Source organism: Bison bison, unplaced genomic scaffold (genome assembly GCF_000754665.1).
Source record: "Bison bison bison isolate TAMUID 2011002044 unplaced genomic scaffold, Bison_UMD1.0 scf7180017864371, whole genome shotgun sequence".
NCBI classification, from domain to species: domain Eukaryota; kingdom Metazoa; phylum Chordata; class Mammalia; order Artiodactyla; family Bovidae; genus Bison; species Bison bison.
Window position 1 is genome coordinate 14,146,316 of NW_011494943.1, and position 15,497 is coordinate 14,161,812.

Sequence of the window (15,497 nt, forward strand, 5' to 3'; positions counted from 1 at the left end):
ACTATACTTCCGGGTCCAGGACAGCAGCTGATGCAAGCTGCAATGCCAAATGGTACCGTTCAGCGATTCCTCTTCACCCCACTGGCAACCACAGCTGCCACCACCAGCAGCACCACCACCACCGTCTCTACTACAGCAGCAGGTAGAACTTGGGAGTTGTCAGAAGTGCTGCTCGTTGGTGTCACAAGTTGCTGGGTGACAAAGGAGGCAAGAGGACTGGGGCTTACCTTGGGAGGATGTGCCCCAAGCCGATGAGCGTCCACAGCTGACTGGTCAGCCTCCCCAGAGCTCGACCAGGTCTCTTGCCCGGACAGACTCCGTCGCCACCCCTCCACCCCTTTAGGAAATGAGGAAGGCAGGGGGTGGTGCACAGTAGTAATGTGCCGTGGCGACTGTGCCCGCTCCTGCTCTGCCCCAGACCTGTAGTTGCTGAGTGAATCACGGACGTGCTCGCCGGGCAGATGGTCTGTCCAGCTCATAAGCTAGGACTGAGAGCTCCAAAACCGGAGCACTCTGTGAGCCTCCCCTGCAAGGTGCTGTCGTTCACTGACCCCATGCTATAGGAGAGGGATATGGGTAGCTTAGCCTGGGCCACAAGACCAGACTGATGTCCAGAGACTGCACTTTGCTTTGGAAGCCAGCCCTCTGGAGACTTCGCAAAATGTTTGGTGGGCAGCCGTGAACATGGGGAGGGTTCCCCGATTTAGGCGAGTCCTGACCAAAGTATTTCTGGATGGAGCATTTCTAAGCCTCAGTCCTCCGTCCTGAAATGTAGAATTCTCACCTTTAGAAAATCCCCTTCAAATTCTTCTTAAACTACAGTCTTACGTTCTAGAGTCATAAGTATTTGCTCTTGCCTTTTCACAGGTACAAGTGAACAAAGACAGAGTAAATTATCATCCCCGACACAGGTGCAGCCAGCCAAAAGCCTGCCTCCAGCTCCGCCGTCGAGCGTGAGTCCTCCAGAAGCCCAGCCTCAGCCTGCGCAGCCCGCTCAACCTTCAGCTCAGCCTTCAGCTCAGCCCCAGCCCCAAACCCAGCCCCCATCCCCAGCTCAGCCTGAAACTCAGACTCAGCCTGAAGTTCAGACCCAAACAACTGTGGCCTCCCATGTCCCTCCTGAAGCACAGCCCACCCAAGCACAGTCCTCCAAACCCCAGGTTGCAGGACAGTGTCCGCCTCAGAGCAATGTCCAAGGACAGTCTCCTGCTCGCGTCCAGAGCCCACCACAGACTCGAGTACGTCCATCGACGCCATCCCAAGTGTCTCCCGGACAGCAGGCCCAGGGTCAGACTCCAGCCTCCCAACCGATTCCAATCCAGCCACATACATCTCTTCCGACACCTTCCCAGGGCCAGCCACAGTCACAACCCCAGGTACAGTCTTCAACTCAAACTCTTTCACCAGGACAAACGTTAAGTCAAGTTGCTGTTTCATCCCCGCCCCGTCCTCCGCTCCAAGTACCGCAGCCTCAGCCCCAAGTCCTGGCTGTGCCGCAGCTGCCACCACAAGTCCAGGTTCTCTCCCAGATCCAGCCGCAGGTTGTGGCTCAGATACAGGCTCAGCAAGGTGGTGTGCCCCAGCAGATCAAACTCCAGTTACCCGTTCAGATTCAGCAGAGCAGCCCTGTGCAGACTCACCACATTCAGAATGTGGTCGCAGTGCAGGCAGCCAGTGTGCAAGAGCAGTTGCAGAGGGTTCAGCAACTCAGGGATCAGCAGCAAAAGAAGAAGCAGCAACAGATAGAAATTAAGCGGGAACACACCCTCCAAGCTTCTAATCAAAGTGAAATCATTCAGAAACAGGTAAAGTTATTAAGTAAAAGCAGCATGTTCAGTAGCTTGAATGATTGTGCTGTGCATTAGACGTAGTGTTTGGTTGTGTTAGCTTGCTGTAAACGAGACACAGAAGTCATTGTCGCTTCGAGTTGGAAGCAGCACTGCATTGACCAAAACGTATCACATGACTTACAGTTTGGAACTCTGTTGTGTATAAACAGCCAGTACTTACCGGTGAAAACTACCCGTATTTTGGGAGAACTAAGATGGGAAGAATGGACATAGGAAGTTTAAGTATCTTTGAAACTTGAAGGTTTGACTAAGTTTTGAAGCCACTTGAGGCATCATGGTGATTTGTTTGAAGGTATTCACAGTTGTCCTTCCTTAGTTTGTGTGTAGACTAAGCAGATTTTACAGACAGATTAAACTCACTTGTATTTCCAGTCATAGCTTTGTTTTAAAAAAAGAAGTGTTAAGTCCCATTACTCCATAGCAGAAATAAAAAGCAACCTTGTGCAGTAGCCTCGTAGTGAAGTTAGGCAATTTAGATGAACTAGAGTTATTCTACTTGAAGTTTCATGTATAATAAATAATATCCGACATTACTGGAGAAAGCTTTCTTTGCATCTACAGCTTGCAGTACTCTGCACTTGTCAGGAGTTTGTGTGGATTTCAAATGTTCCCAAGTCATGAGAACCCAGTTCCTGGGTCTCCCATTTACAGTCCATGAAGCTCACTCACCTTCCCTGAGCTTTATCCTCCTTAAAACTCTCTTTCCAGCCATGCAAGGCTATTGTAATGATTAAACTAGGTCATGTATGTTGAAGCACTTTTTATTTTTTATTAAAATATATTTGACATGTAGCATTGTATAAATTTAAGGTGTGTGACTTATTTGACACAGATTGTATCTTATGATTGTCATCATGGCAATAATTAACTCCTCTGTCATGTCACATAATTTCATTTCTTTTTGGTGATTGGAATAATTTAAGATCTAGTCTCTTAGCAACTTTAATGATTGTAATACTGTTGTTAGAAGCTCTTGTTAAGCAGCAGAGGGATTTTGAAGATGTATGGTAATATTCTTATAAAATTAATGTCATCTGCAGTATTTTAAAGTGCATTATTTTCCAGCTTTCAGTAGTGTATGGGCCATGAACTGAGAATTATAATGTCTCTCTTTATGCTAACTTCTGTATAAGGTGGGGATGGGCTGGAATGGGGTGATCTTTAATGCCTGGGAAGGAGAACATAACATTCAAAACATGATCATTGGAGGATGATAGCTGGGTTAAAATTACAACTGTATTCATTCTTTACTCTCAGACAAGTTAGTAAATTCTTTGTATCTCAGTATCTCATTTATAAAAATGTCCCTACCATTCAGCATTGTTACAGTGAATGAACGAGGTAATGGCAAGTGCTTCTCTCAGTGCAGGGCCCAGTACATGGTAAGCACCTGGCGCATACTGTAGCTCTAATTTTATTTGTACTATGATATAAAATCCTTAGTTTCTTTGGGAAACACATATACACGCTCAGGTTTCTACTGTTGTTACCCCTGTGCTAACTTGTAGTCGTTATAAAATACGCATTTTTGGATTTTATTCTGTCCTGAAGGTGGTGATGAAGCATAATGCTGTAATAGAACATTTAAAACAGAAAAAGACCATGACTCCAGCAGAAAGAGAAGAGAATCAAAGGTAGGGAGAAGTGTTTGTACCATTACACGGGCTCTCACTGTACGTTAGTCTCTTCTCTCAAAGTGTGCGCATGAACAAACACGCACACACACACACACACATGCACGGGAGTTCTGAGTTTGTGTTTTATCCTGACTGGAGTTTATTAAATCAGAACACTCAGTACTAATAGATTCTTGTGACTGGTTTGAAGCACTCTTTGAAGCTCTCCAGTCCCAGAAAGTTAGTATCAACTATAGAGACATAGAAAAATTATGTCTTAAGCCTTTCAGAATAAAATGCCCAGGATTACATAGGTTGTGTATTTCTCTCTAGAATGATTGTCTGTAACCAGGTGATGAAGTATATTTTGGATAAGATAGATAAAGAAGAAAAACAGGCAGCAAAAAAACGGAAGCGAGAAGAGAGTGTGGAACAGAAACGTAGCAAACAGAATGCCAGCAAGCTCTCTGCCCTGCTCTTCAAGCACAAAGAGCAGCTCAAAGCTGAAATACTGAAAAAGAGAGCGCTGCTCGACAAAGATCTACAAATTGAAGTGCAGGTAAGAAAGTATTTTCTATCCTCCCGTGTCCAGTGTTCAGCATCAGATTTTACTCTTTTTTCCCCTTTGAAATTGTGATTAAACTTAAAATCTGAGTTTGTTTTCTAGAATTTACATTTTTGTTCCTAGAATAAGTAGTAATCAGTGGAACATGTCTTTTAAAATAAGATAGATGTTTATGTATACATGTATATTGTAATCTCTAAACTAGACACTTGGAGAGGTTTGATTAGACTTTTGATTAAAACATTTGAGGATCCTCTTGGCTGTAGTTCTTACTGTCTGCAACATAGTCTTGCCAAAAGTTGCCAGGTTTCATGAGAAAAGTAGACAGAGAAATGGTGAAATAAGGTTAAAGGAAGAATTAAGTGTGTTCATTAAATAAGGCCAGATTTCTTCCTTGACTTGTAACTGATCCTGCAGGCATGGCTAGTCCTCTGTATACTTAGAGAATTTGTTGAAAAATGAAAGATTACTCATACATATTTAAACAGTTTTTTAAAAGAGAAGTAGGCTATCTAAAGCATCTCTAAAAATGTCTTGTACATTTTGAAAAGTGAGAAATATTAAATGTATTAAATTAGTAGGTCATCCTACCAATGAGCATTGCACGTAACTCTGAGACATTAGAGATCTTTGCACTGAGTCAGAAACTGGTGGTAATTCCCAGAATCACCATCATTACTCAGCATCTCTGGAAATTCTAGCTAACATGTTAAGCAAAAAAAAAAGCAAAACAGAAGATAAAATTTGTTATTGTGTATGGTATGATTATATTGAAACCCCAAAGAAAAATTATTAGAATTTAAGAGCGACTTCAGTAAGGTAGTCACTACTAGATGAATATCGAGGTGTCACAACCATTGTCAGAGGAAACAAAAATAAAAGAGCCAATAATCTGTGGTGATCCCCCCTCAAAGATTACCATTTTAAAATAATTTCAGGATATATCTTATATATATTATTTGTAATATAGGTGTTTACATAAAACCCATTTTAATCAAAATCACACTGTAAACAGCATATATTGAACATTTTCCTGCGTTCTGCATACTATGCCGCCATTTAAAAATGCTGTTTCTACTGCAGATACCCTAGTGTACAATATTATGGTGTTGTTTCTGACACATAACAACACATGTTATGGTGTTGTTTCTGACAGTGTATTGCTAATCTAATGAGGGAGAAAAATTGTACTTAAAATATTCAGCATTATTTTAACTAATAGAATTTATTGCTAGGATGATTTCCTTTGAAGAACAGCTTTCAAATTTATGTGTACTAGTATATTTTAAAAATTATTTTTAAGCTGTTATTCTTATTGTGAAGATATGCAGTTGGTCCTTTATATCTACCTGTATATATATCATTTATGATTGCCTTCCTTGAAACAAATAGACATCATTTTTAAGAACAGTTTTAAATTTACATAGAAACTATACAGAAAGCAGACACTTCTCATATGTTAATGCTGTCATAGGAATGTTCTTGAAGGGGTGGTCAAAGTGAATACCCTTTATACTGTCTTGACAATCTTAATTTTCCTAAAATTATGTTTATAAACGTTATGTTATAAACACGTCATATTATTTAGGAAAATGAAACTCTTTTAATCATCATTTCTAAGAAGTTGTAGCGCTTAGTACCACAGGTGTGTCTATAAAATATTTCACATGGGAAAAAGTGAAGATTGTAATTTATGCAAAATTTCTTTTGAGAAAATAGCTCTCCTTCAAGTCTTAAATTCTAGACATAGAAGCACAGTACATAAGGCGTATCTGTCTCATACTCTGCTGGTCAGGCCACGTCTGGAGGGTCACATCCCGTTCATGTCCAGTATGTCCAGTCTCACTCTAAGGGGACGGAAGGAGACCAGCCGAGAAAGCAGCCAGCGTGTATGGACACTTGAAACCGCGTCCTGAGCGACGACCGCAGTGACCAGGGCAGGACCCTGGCGTGTCAGAAGGACTGTTCTTTTATACACATGCTCATCTTTCTGTCCAACCTCCTTTGAAGATAACTCGCAGCTTTCTAATTGTTGTGTAATTATCATTTTCTGTTTCTAGCTGTCTTTTGGGTTTAAGGTAAAGTAAGAACCCTCTTGTCTGGAGTTAGCAAGACTCCCTCGCCTTAGACTGAACTAGGGAACTCCTCGGACAAGGGAGGGGAAATAAGGTCCTCTGGCCAGGGTGTTATGTAAGTCGGTTGATGGTCTGGTATTTTCTTTAATTGATGACAGGAAGAGCTCAAGAGGGACCTGAAAATTAAGAAGGAAAAAGACATGGTGCAGGCCACAGCAGTAGCTGCCACCTGCCCCGCAGCACCGCCCGCACCTCCAGCCCCTCCGCCTTCGCCTCCACCTCCGCCTCCCCCACAGCACCCCGGCCCTCTGGCCACGGCCACGACCACGCTGCCTGTGGCTTCCCAGAAAAGGAAGCGGGAAGAGGAGAGAGACTCCAACTCCAAGTCCAAGAAGAAGAAAATGATCTCTACTACCTCAAAGGAAACTAAGAAGGACACAAAGCTTTACTGTATCTGTAAAACGCCTTACGATGAATCTAAGTGAGTAGATCTTTCTGAGCTCTAGTTTATTCTCTTAAAAGTGTAGCTAAGTGTCCAGTTTTGAAGAAAATGAGGATATCAGTAGCAGTGTAAATGAAAATAGTTAAACATAAGGGTAATGATACTTCATTTGTGGTCTTGCATCTGATATTCTTAACCTTGACACTAGAATAAAAATTTATGTTTTTTTTTTCCCCCACGTGTTCATGATTCATGTTTGTCCTTCATCATATTCTTTTCTGTCAAAAATAAGCTTTCTGTTGCTCCTTTGCTTTCTCCTTTTCTCTCTGGATCAATTCCAGATCAGTCAGTAATGCTCTCTGAAGAAAGAGTGTGTTACTATCACCGCCCAAAGTTGACATCATCCTTTCTGGAATCTTCACAAGCCCATGATTACATCCAACCCTAGAGACAACCTAGATTCAAATGGTGGAAAGGGCTTTGAGTTGGAATGGTTCGGAATTTTTATCATTTAATTGCAAGTAATTCTATCTTTCTGCAATAGAATACTGTAACCTAATATTTTTGTCCAAGTTCCCACTTTCTTATTGGGGACAGAAGTCAGAAAAATACAAAAAGGAGTTCTTTCACTCATTCCTCAAGAATGACACTCAAAAATTTGATAAGCACGGCAACTGGAAGCTGTTTTTGATAGTTGTGACTTGTATTTGGTTATATATACAAGATTTTAGAGACATTAATTCATAAATGTGGTTACACTTTTTTTTCTATCATTTTTATCACTCAGCTAGGTATTTAGCTTCCATTTTCAACATTCGTATGCAGGCCAACGTTTTAAAACCAAAATTAACAGCAGTATTAATTTTACAATACCCAAAAGTTTGATTATGCTAAAAAGTGTGATCATTTAGAATTAAGAATGCTTAATGTCTACTGTAAGTAGATGCCTAATCCATTTATAAAATAAAATTGTCTCTTTAGTGATGTTTAAGTTGTAACATTGGAACTAGTGATGCTGTTTAAATTATAATCCGTTTGGAAGTGCTAAATCAAAACTTTTTGTTGGTAACTTTAGCTGTGTGTTGAATTAAACGCAGATCAGTATAGGCATCTTCACTTTTTCATTGTCTTACTTTATGAGAAATTAGATGTGATATAAAAAGTAGAACCCTATTAACTGATTTTCCCCATGGTTCAATACACGTGTGCCTCCCTTTAGGCAAATTATACTAAATGATTTATAGAACAAAACAACATGATATACTTTCTTTACAAAAAGCTCTGCTTATGGATTTTCCTTAAATAACAAGACACTTTGGCCTATTTAAAATATTCAGATCATAGAAATTCATTTCACACACAACTTTTAAATTGCATAAAATGCGGCACACGTACATATGTTCATTGTATTGAGATCGTTATTTTGTGGATATTTCATATTTTTTACTTTCTTTCATTATTAACATTTCAGTATACCAGGTTCATTCATTCCCTGTTCTAGCTGGGGAGAGTTTTAAGGAGTATTCTGTGAGCTCTTATACCAAACTAGGCTGGTTTGGGAATCTAGTGAGAAAGACTAAAACCTGAAATTCAAGTCCTGAGCTTACTTCCAGAACACGCAGCACACCGCCTGGTGAAGGCAGCATACAGAAACACCCCAGGGCCTCCACCTGCGGCAGTGAAAAGCATGCGAGGGTTGTAATTCAGAAGGAAAAAGGTGGTGGTAATAGGACCCACCACACAACTGTCTGTTACTCCCTGATGTTCAAAAGCAGGTTAGTTGGAAGCTTGAGGACTATTTCGATTCCTCTAGGTGAATCTGCCAAGAAATACATTGGGTAGAACCAGGGGTGTCAGCAAGGCCAGTCTCATTCCCTGCAGTTCACACTCATCCTTGCTGTGACTCTGACCAGGCATTCCTCCAGAGCACCCGTCAGCACTGAAGATACACTGTGTTTGTCATAGAGATAGTCTCCACTATGCTGTTTGGGATCTTAAACGACAAAGGCCTTGAGGTTGACTGACTGTGGTTACCCACGGTGACACACTCATATGGCCCCATCTTGTAGACCCTTTTGTTTTTAGATTAACAATCCATATATCACTCTCCACACAGTGTATCCTGGTTTTGAACTGAAGTAGTTTCTCACCAGCTAATTAACCTGGCCGCTCTCCACATTGTCACACACATTCTAACTGAAAAACTGACCCATGTCATAATCTTACTACAGATAAATTCCAATATTTATTTAGAAAACTTGGTAGACTTCCTACATGTACCTTTTTTAATTTTCTTCTTCATATCACATTTTGACCATTTTATCTTCTGCCCCTGGCTGAACTCCTGCATGTTCCTTGTAGTGTAACTTCTCCTCGGTGTTTGCGCTTTGCTTTGTTTTCAAATTTAAATCGTGAGATACATTTTCAAACCTATCTAAGAAATAGCCCCGACTTTGAAATGGCTTCTGTGGCATAGGTTTGACAGATGTAAGTCTTTGATTCTTTGGCTTTGGTTTTTGTGCCTGTGACGGTTTTACACACATTCATTAAGAAGGAGACATTACCATCGGTGTGTTGTTTATTTTTTCAAATCCCAGTGTGTTTTTTTTAAAGACCCGCATTTCACTCAACAGTGTATTTGTTGAAATGGATGTGAGCGACTTTTATGTTTCCACATTTGATACAGCGTCAAATGCTGCAGTTTGTCAGGGTTAGAATGGCTGGATTCAGGATGTTTAGCTGACTCATTGCAGAAAGTTATCCTGTAAGAACGTGAATCAGGACAGGGAAGACAGATTTACGTACCATGCAGCTCAAAATGACAACTACATTGTCATTTTCATTGTGAATGCTTTTAGGTTCTATATTGGCTGTGATCTTTGTACTAACTGGTATCATGGAGAATGTGTTGGCATCACAGAAAAGGAGGCTAAGAAAATGGATGTGTACATCTGTAATGATTGTAAACGGGCACAAGAGGGCAACAGTGAGGAATTGTACTGTATCTGCAGAACACCTTATGATGAGTCACAGTGAGTTCTGATAAGAGCATCATATTTAATAATTTAGGAAGCCAAACTGCTCTGACTGGTTACTTATTTTATTTTAAAATAAAAAGCAAGATACTTTTCTGCATATATGATACACTTACATTACAAATTCCTTTCCAATTTTTTTTTCTCTTCTTCCCTCTTTACCTCCCCTTCAAACTTTATGCTGCTTCATAGTGAATGTTTGAGATGCATTGGGGAAAATGTGGTTTAACGGTAGACTTGATTCTTCAATATGTAATGCAGAAATTAATGAGATTAAAATAGCCTGACTTGTTTGGACTTTTATCAGTGTTTTGAAATGGTGCTTTATCGCAGGTTAGTAAAACACTAATTCGGGAATAAGCTCTGAGACTCTGTTATTAGCGTTTAGGATTTTGAACTCCCAGTTGGGTGGCCAGTACCAGCTTCCCATTTGATACGGTATTAGTTGAAAGATTTTTGTCTTTATTTTGTTTTGAGCTTTAAAGTCAATTAAATGTTCTCCTTTTTTTTTTTTTTTTTTATCATATTGGTTCTCCAATTTTGACAGTGTTCTTAAACCTTTAATGCTTGTTCTTAACATCGGAAATACTAAATTAACACATTGGAATGTCAATCTTCAGAAGTATTAAAATAATTATAATACTGAAACTATTTTGTATCCCAGGGTTAGAATATTTTCAGATGCATGTTTCATTATTATTTTTTTAAAGTAAATTATAAGTCATGTCATCCCATCTGTTTTGAACTCACATTTCCATTTCGGATCTTGCAGATTTTATATCGGCTGTGACCGGTGTCAGAATTGGTACCATGGGCGCTGCGTTGGCATCTTGCAGAGTGAGGCAGAGCTCATTGACGAGTACGTCTGTCCACAGTGCCAGTCAACAGAGGATGCCATGACGGTGCTCACGCCGCTCACAGAGAAAGATTATGAGGGTCTGAAGAGGGTGCTGCGTTCTTTGCAGGTGAGAAGCCACTCTCTGTGCAGCATTTAAAGATGAAGTCAACCAGCATGACCTAGGAAACACTTCTGGGGTTTGACTTTTCCAATCTTCAAGGACCTGATTATTTACCGACTCCCCACTGAAGTGCTCCACAGAATTCAGTCCTCCACATGCCATTGTCATGAGGTTTACCAGATCCACAGGCTAGCTCAGCTGTTGTTTAGCTAATGCTCATGTTTAAAATGACTGATTTTTTTTTTTAGCCTAAATTTTATTTTTAAAGGAAACTACCTTACTGTTAATACCATCGATTGAAAAGCGATTTGATTAAATTCTAGTGAGATACAAATGCTTATCTAAAGCTTTGAGGCAAAGCCTTCCTTCTCTTATTAAAAATAAAAAGGAGGTGGGGGTGCCTTATACGATTGGCAAGTATTAGAGATGTATTCCAGACATAGTGCTAGGTCAACACTGTTTCCTGTGTCGTTATAATCAGAATCATTGAAAGAACTGAAGCAACAGTAGTCTCATCATGTGGTTGCATCTTACTTAACTTCATCCCTCTGCCACATCCTTCGCCCGCAGAGGTAACCATTCCCCACTTAGAACCCCTCCCACTCCAGTTTAATAGATGGGATTGCAGTGGCAGCATCACTGAGTTGGCAGGTCATCAGTTAGGGACCAGAGGACAGATTCCTTGACTTCTAAGCTAGTGCTCCACCATCCCCTCTCAGGGCAAGGTCCCAGGCCTCTGAGCACCATTATTACAGAGCATGTTCATCTGAGATCATTTGTAACTGGAGCAAAAGTCGTCCCAAGTATAAATAATTTCATCCATCAAGTTTAAAACTGACTCTCCAAGTTTAGAAGGCTGACTGATACAGTAACTCAGATACAGTAACTCAGATAGGAAGCTTAGGTGAAATTTTTATTTCTACCTGACAGTAATGATGCCTTTTTTCTCATCAATATAGGCCCATAAGATGGCCTGGCCTTTCCTTGAACCAGTGGATCCTAACGACGCACCAGATTATTACGGTGTTATTAAGGAACCTATGGGTAAGTGCTTGAGTTGAACTTGAAGTTTTTTCAGAAGTCTAAGCAGCTATTTCATTTTTCATCCATGCAACTGATACATCATGAGGCTGTGTTAAGCAGGACTGGTGGGAGTCTAAACTGGTATAGTCAGTGGTAGGATAAGTGGGGAGTACATGTTATAGTTCAAGGCTATATAGCTTTGGACCCAGCAGTTTCATCCCTTAGGATTTATATATGCACACATGTTGTTCATCCCAGCAGTGTTTATAATTGCAAAAGTACTGAAAATGAAATAAATGACCATCAGGAGAGGAGTAGCCAAAAAGGATGAGCAGAATACTCTGTAGCTGTATAAGGAGTGAAATCCTTGAATAGATTGAGGTCTTTTTGAACCTCTCATCTTTCCTGTCCCCTCTTCCTCATCTTTTCCTGAAGGAGAACAAAGGTAGAAATCCAAGAAAATATGGCCTCATTGCCCAGAAAATGAAAATAGTAATAAGGAACAGCTGCAAGTGACTATATTAAGATGAACAGCTACAGGTGATGATTATATTAAAAATAGTTTATCTGCAAAAGAAGTTATAGAAGTTAGAACATATGTAAAAGCTTCCAGAACTGCCAAAAGATTCATTCTAGCTGATGAAAATATTCCAAGAGCAGCTAAGCCTTTTTGATGCATGCACTTTTTCTCTCACATTTTGGTATGTTCTTTGTGTGTGTGTGTGTGTGTGTGTGTGTAAATTGAAATCATATATATTTAAAAGGAAAAAACTGAGATCATGTAGTAAATGTGTCTGGCATTCATCTTCCTGTCATTAATCTTCATATATCTTCATTAATCTTCAGTAACAATTTTAATGGCTTTATATGGTCTGTAAATTGATTATGCCTTAACTTATTTAACCACAGTTCTTTTCTTGAAGAGCTAGAATGTTTTCCTTTTTTTTAATGCCAGCCAGATAAATAGCGTTTTATGTAGGAACGTACATAAAGATAATACAGGTCTCCCAAATATACTGTTGAAAGAAAAATGAAAGTTACAGAGTATTTGCTAGGTTTTAAGCCATAAGCAAGTGTGTTTTCTCGGGATACGTACATGTATTTAAAGGTGCATAGAAAATGTCTGGACAAACAGTGACTAACTTGAAAATAGTTTCTTTTAGGGGTATGAAGGAGCCAACAAGGTCAGCAGCTTTTATTTTCTTAAATGGAGTTATATATGTGGATCATCATGTTTTATAACATATTTTATAAACTTGTCAGTCAGTGGCTTTGTCACATCAGCTGTGGTATAGACCCAGACTGTTTTTAATTGTATGAAGTTAAGATTATTTATTTAATCACCTCCCCCAAAATGGATTTTTTTTTGGTTGTATGCAATTTTTGCTTCTATAAATGACACTTCTTTAAAACATCTTTGTGCATCTGCATTGTTCTTGTTTGCTTTCTTAGTAAAAATTTCTAGAATCAGAATTTCTCTGTCAGAGGGTATGTATACTTTTTTAGGCTTCTGATAAGTATTTTCAAATTATGCCTCAGCAGGTTGAACCATTTTCCACTGATGGCATATATCTGTACCCTTTTCTCTGCACCCCTGAAGACACTGAGCATTATCACTCTTGAGAACATTTTTTCTTTGCATATATTTATTTCAAAATGATAGGTTTGAGGTGCAAACGCAGATGTTACAGAAATGTAGGGAGTAAAATGTAAATTACCACCACTCTCATCCTCCTTTAAACGTAGCCTGTGTTAATAGTCTGATATTAGGACTTTTAGTTTCTGCTAATTTGGACAAAAGAAGGACTCTCTGTTTTTGCCTGTCTTCAGTAACTAGTGATGTTCTTACTGTTTGAACTTTTTCTCTGTGAGCTTCCTATTTATATATTTTGCCATTTTGTTCTTGAGATATTCATACTCTTGTCAGTGTTATTTAAGGGGTAGTTATATTCTGAGGATATTTTAAGTTTTATGGTAATTTTTGGTCATAGATAGTTTTTAACATTTTTTAATTCAAATCTATTAATCATTATGAATTCTACTTTTGGAGTTGTATTTTCAGCCTTTTTCCCTACCCCAGATATGTAAAGACTTACCTATATATTCTCCCAATACTTTTTTAAAGGAATATCAAATTAAATTGAAATCATAAAATGTCCAGACCCTACTCACATACTTTGTTACAGCTACTCAATCAGTGATTGTCTGGAACTTTAAAAAACTCTGACTATGGTGCTATCCTGGTGGGCTGTGTTAAGCATTCACTCTTCCTGTATAGCTTACATAACCTGCACAAAATGATGTGCCCAAATTTTGTTTGGAATTTTATCAGACTGGCTCCTTTTTTACAGTTGTTCCTGTTTATACTTTTTCCCCTACCTGCATACGCTGGAACTATCAAAGATGTGTATGTGTGTGTATTAAAATATATGTATAACGTAAACTTGCCATTTTAACTACTTTTATATGCGTGGTTCAGTGATTGACTACATTCCTTTTTGTCCTTAACTTTTAATCCACCTAGGTTACTTTGGCATATAGTATGAGATAGAATTTTTCTTCAAATATAGGTAGGCAGTTGTTCCAACCCAATTTATTAATGAATTCTTCCTTTCTCTGCTTACTTGAAATGACATCCTCAACATATGTAAAATTCATATGCTGAATACAGTCAGGTCTGTTCCTGTTTCGAATTCAGTTCCATTAATGTTTGTATCATCTTGGACAGTGCCACACTTTTCATTATCACAGTTTTATGATTTTTTTAAATTCTCATAGATTGTCTTCTCCCATTACTTTTATTGTTCAAATATTTCTTAGATACTCTTGAGCTTTTATTTTTTGAATGAACTTCAAAATTATTTTCTCACTTCTGAAATAATTATTGAGATTTAGTTTTGAAATTGTGTTTATCTGTCAGTCCTATTCTTGTTTGTCAGAACTGCAGGCAGTATTCACATTGGAATGACCTTAAGGTTTTGAAAATCTTTTACATTTTGTGTTTTTAAGACCTTGCCACCATGGAAGAAAGAGTACAAAGAAGATATTATGAAAAGCTGACGGAATTTGTAGCAGATATGACCAAAATTTTTGATAATTGTCGTTACTACAATCCAAGTGACTCTCCTTTTTACCAGTGTGCAGAAGTTCTTGAATCATTCTTTGTACAGAAATTGAAAGGATTCAAGGCTAGCAGGTAAGCAGGGGTGTTCAGTGCTCTGAATCAGTTCAACTCCTAATGAGAAATGGCTAGATTTGTGTGTGATCTACTTAAAATTAGAGCCACTTTCTAAAATTCAAAAAACATTTATCAAATGCTTAAAGAATGTAAGATGTCTTAAATGCCACGGGGCACATACAAAGATAGCAGTAAGAGTTCTTGCTCTCACTAAGTTTACAAAAGTATAAAAATAACTGTTCTGTAGGATAGAGTAAGAGGAAGACCATAAAGAGGGGATCTTAGCACGTTCTCCTTAATTTATGTTTGTGATGTGTTTGAAATCATGAATAATTTTATTTTTCTGGATTTTTTTCCTCGGGCAAAACTAGACTTTAATTCCACAGACTTTTTCTTCGAACCTGTGAAAGTTGCTCAGTCATGTCCAACGACTCTTTGCGACCCCATAGATTATACAGTCCATGGAATTCTCCAGACCAGAATACTGGAGTGGGTAGCTGTTCCCTTCTCCAGGGGGTCTTCCCAACCCAGAGATCGAATCCAGGTCTCCCACACTGCAGGTCATTCTTTACCAGCTGAGCCACCAGGAAAGCCCCTTTGAATCTATAGTAACATATAAAAAGCATTGAACAGCTTCGTGTGGTATTCAGGTGCTTTGACCTCATGCCTTCTGTTTCTGACCTTCAGTACCTGCTCCTTCCAAGCCCATGACTTTCTTCTTCCCAACAGAGGCCCATTTTCCTTTTCTTTGAGA

At 39.0% G+C, this 15,497-nt stretch overlaps 1 protein-coding gene across 1 annotated transcript in view; it reads left to right on the plus strand.

The window, feature by feature from the left end:
- BPTF (bromodomain PHD finger transcription factor) overlaps window positions 1–15,497 on the plus strand; it is a 146,424-nt gene that overhangs the window by 124,264 nt on the left and 6,663 nt on the right. The window contains exons 25-32 of the mRNA XM_010856556.1: window positions 1–142; window positions 868–1,376; window positions 3,402–3,484; window positions 3,800–4,025; window positions 6,265–6,587; window positions 10,356–10,548; window positions 11,502–11,586; window positions 14,575–14,761. The exon at window positions 1–142 is cut by the window's left edge and continues 28 nt beyond it. Of these exons, the coding sequence (XP_010854858.1) occupies window positions 1–142; window positions 868–1,376; window positions 3,402–3,484; window positions 3,800–4,025; window positions 6,265–6,587; window positions 10,356–10,548; window positions 11,502–11,586; window positions 14,575–14,761 (1,748 nt within the window). The remainder of the gene's footprint in view (window positions 143–867; window positions 1,377–3,401; window positions 3,485–3,799; window positions 4,026–6,264; window positions 6,588–10,355; window positions 10,549–11,501; window positions 11,587–14,574; window positions 14,762–15,497) is intronic.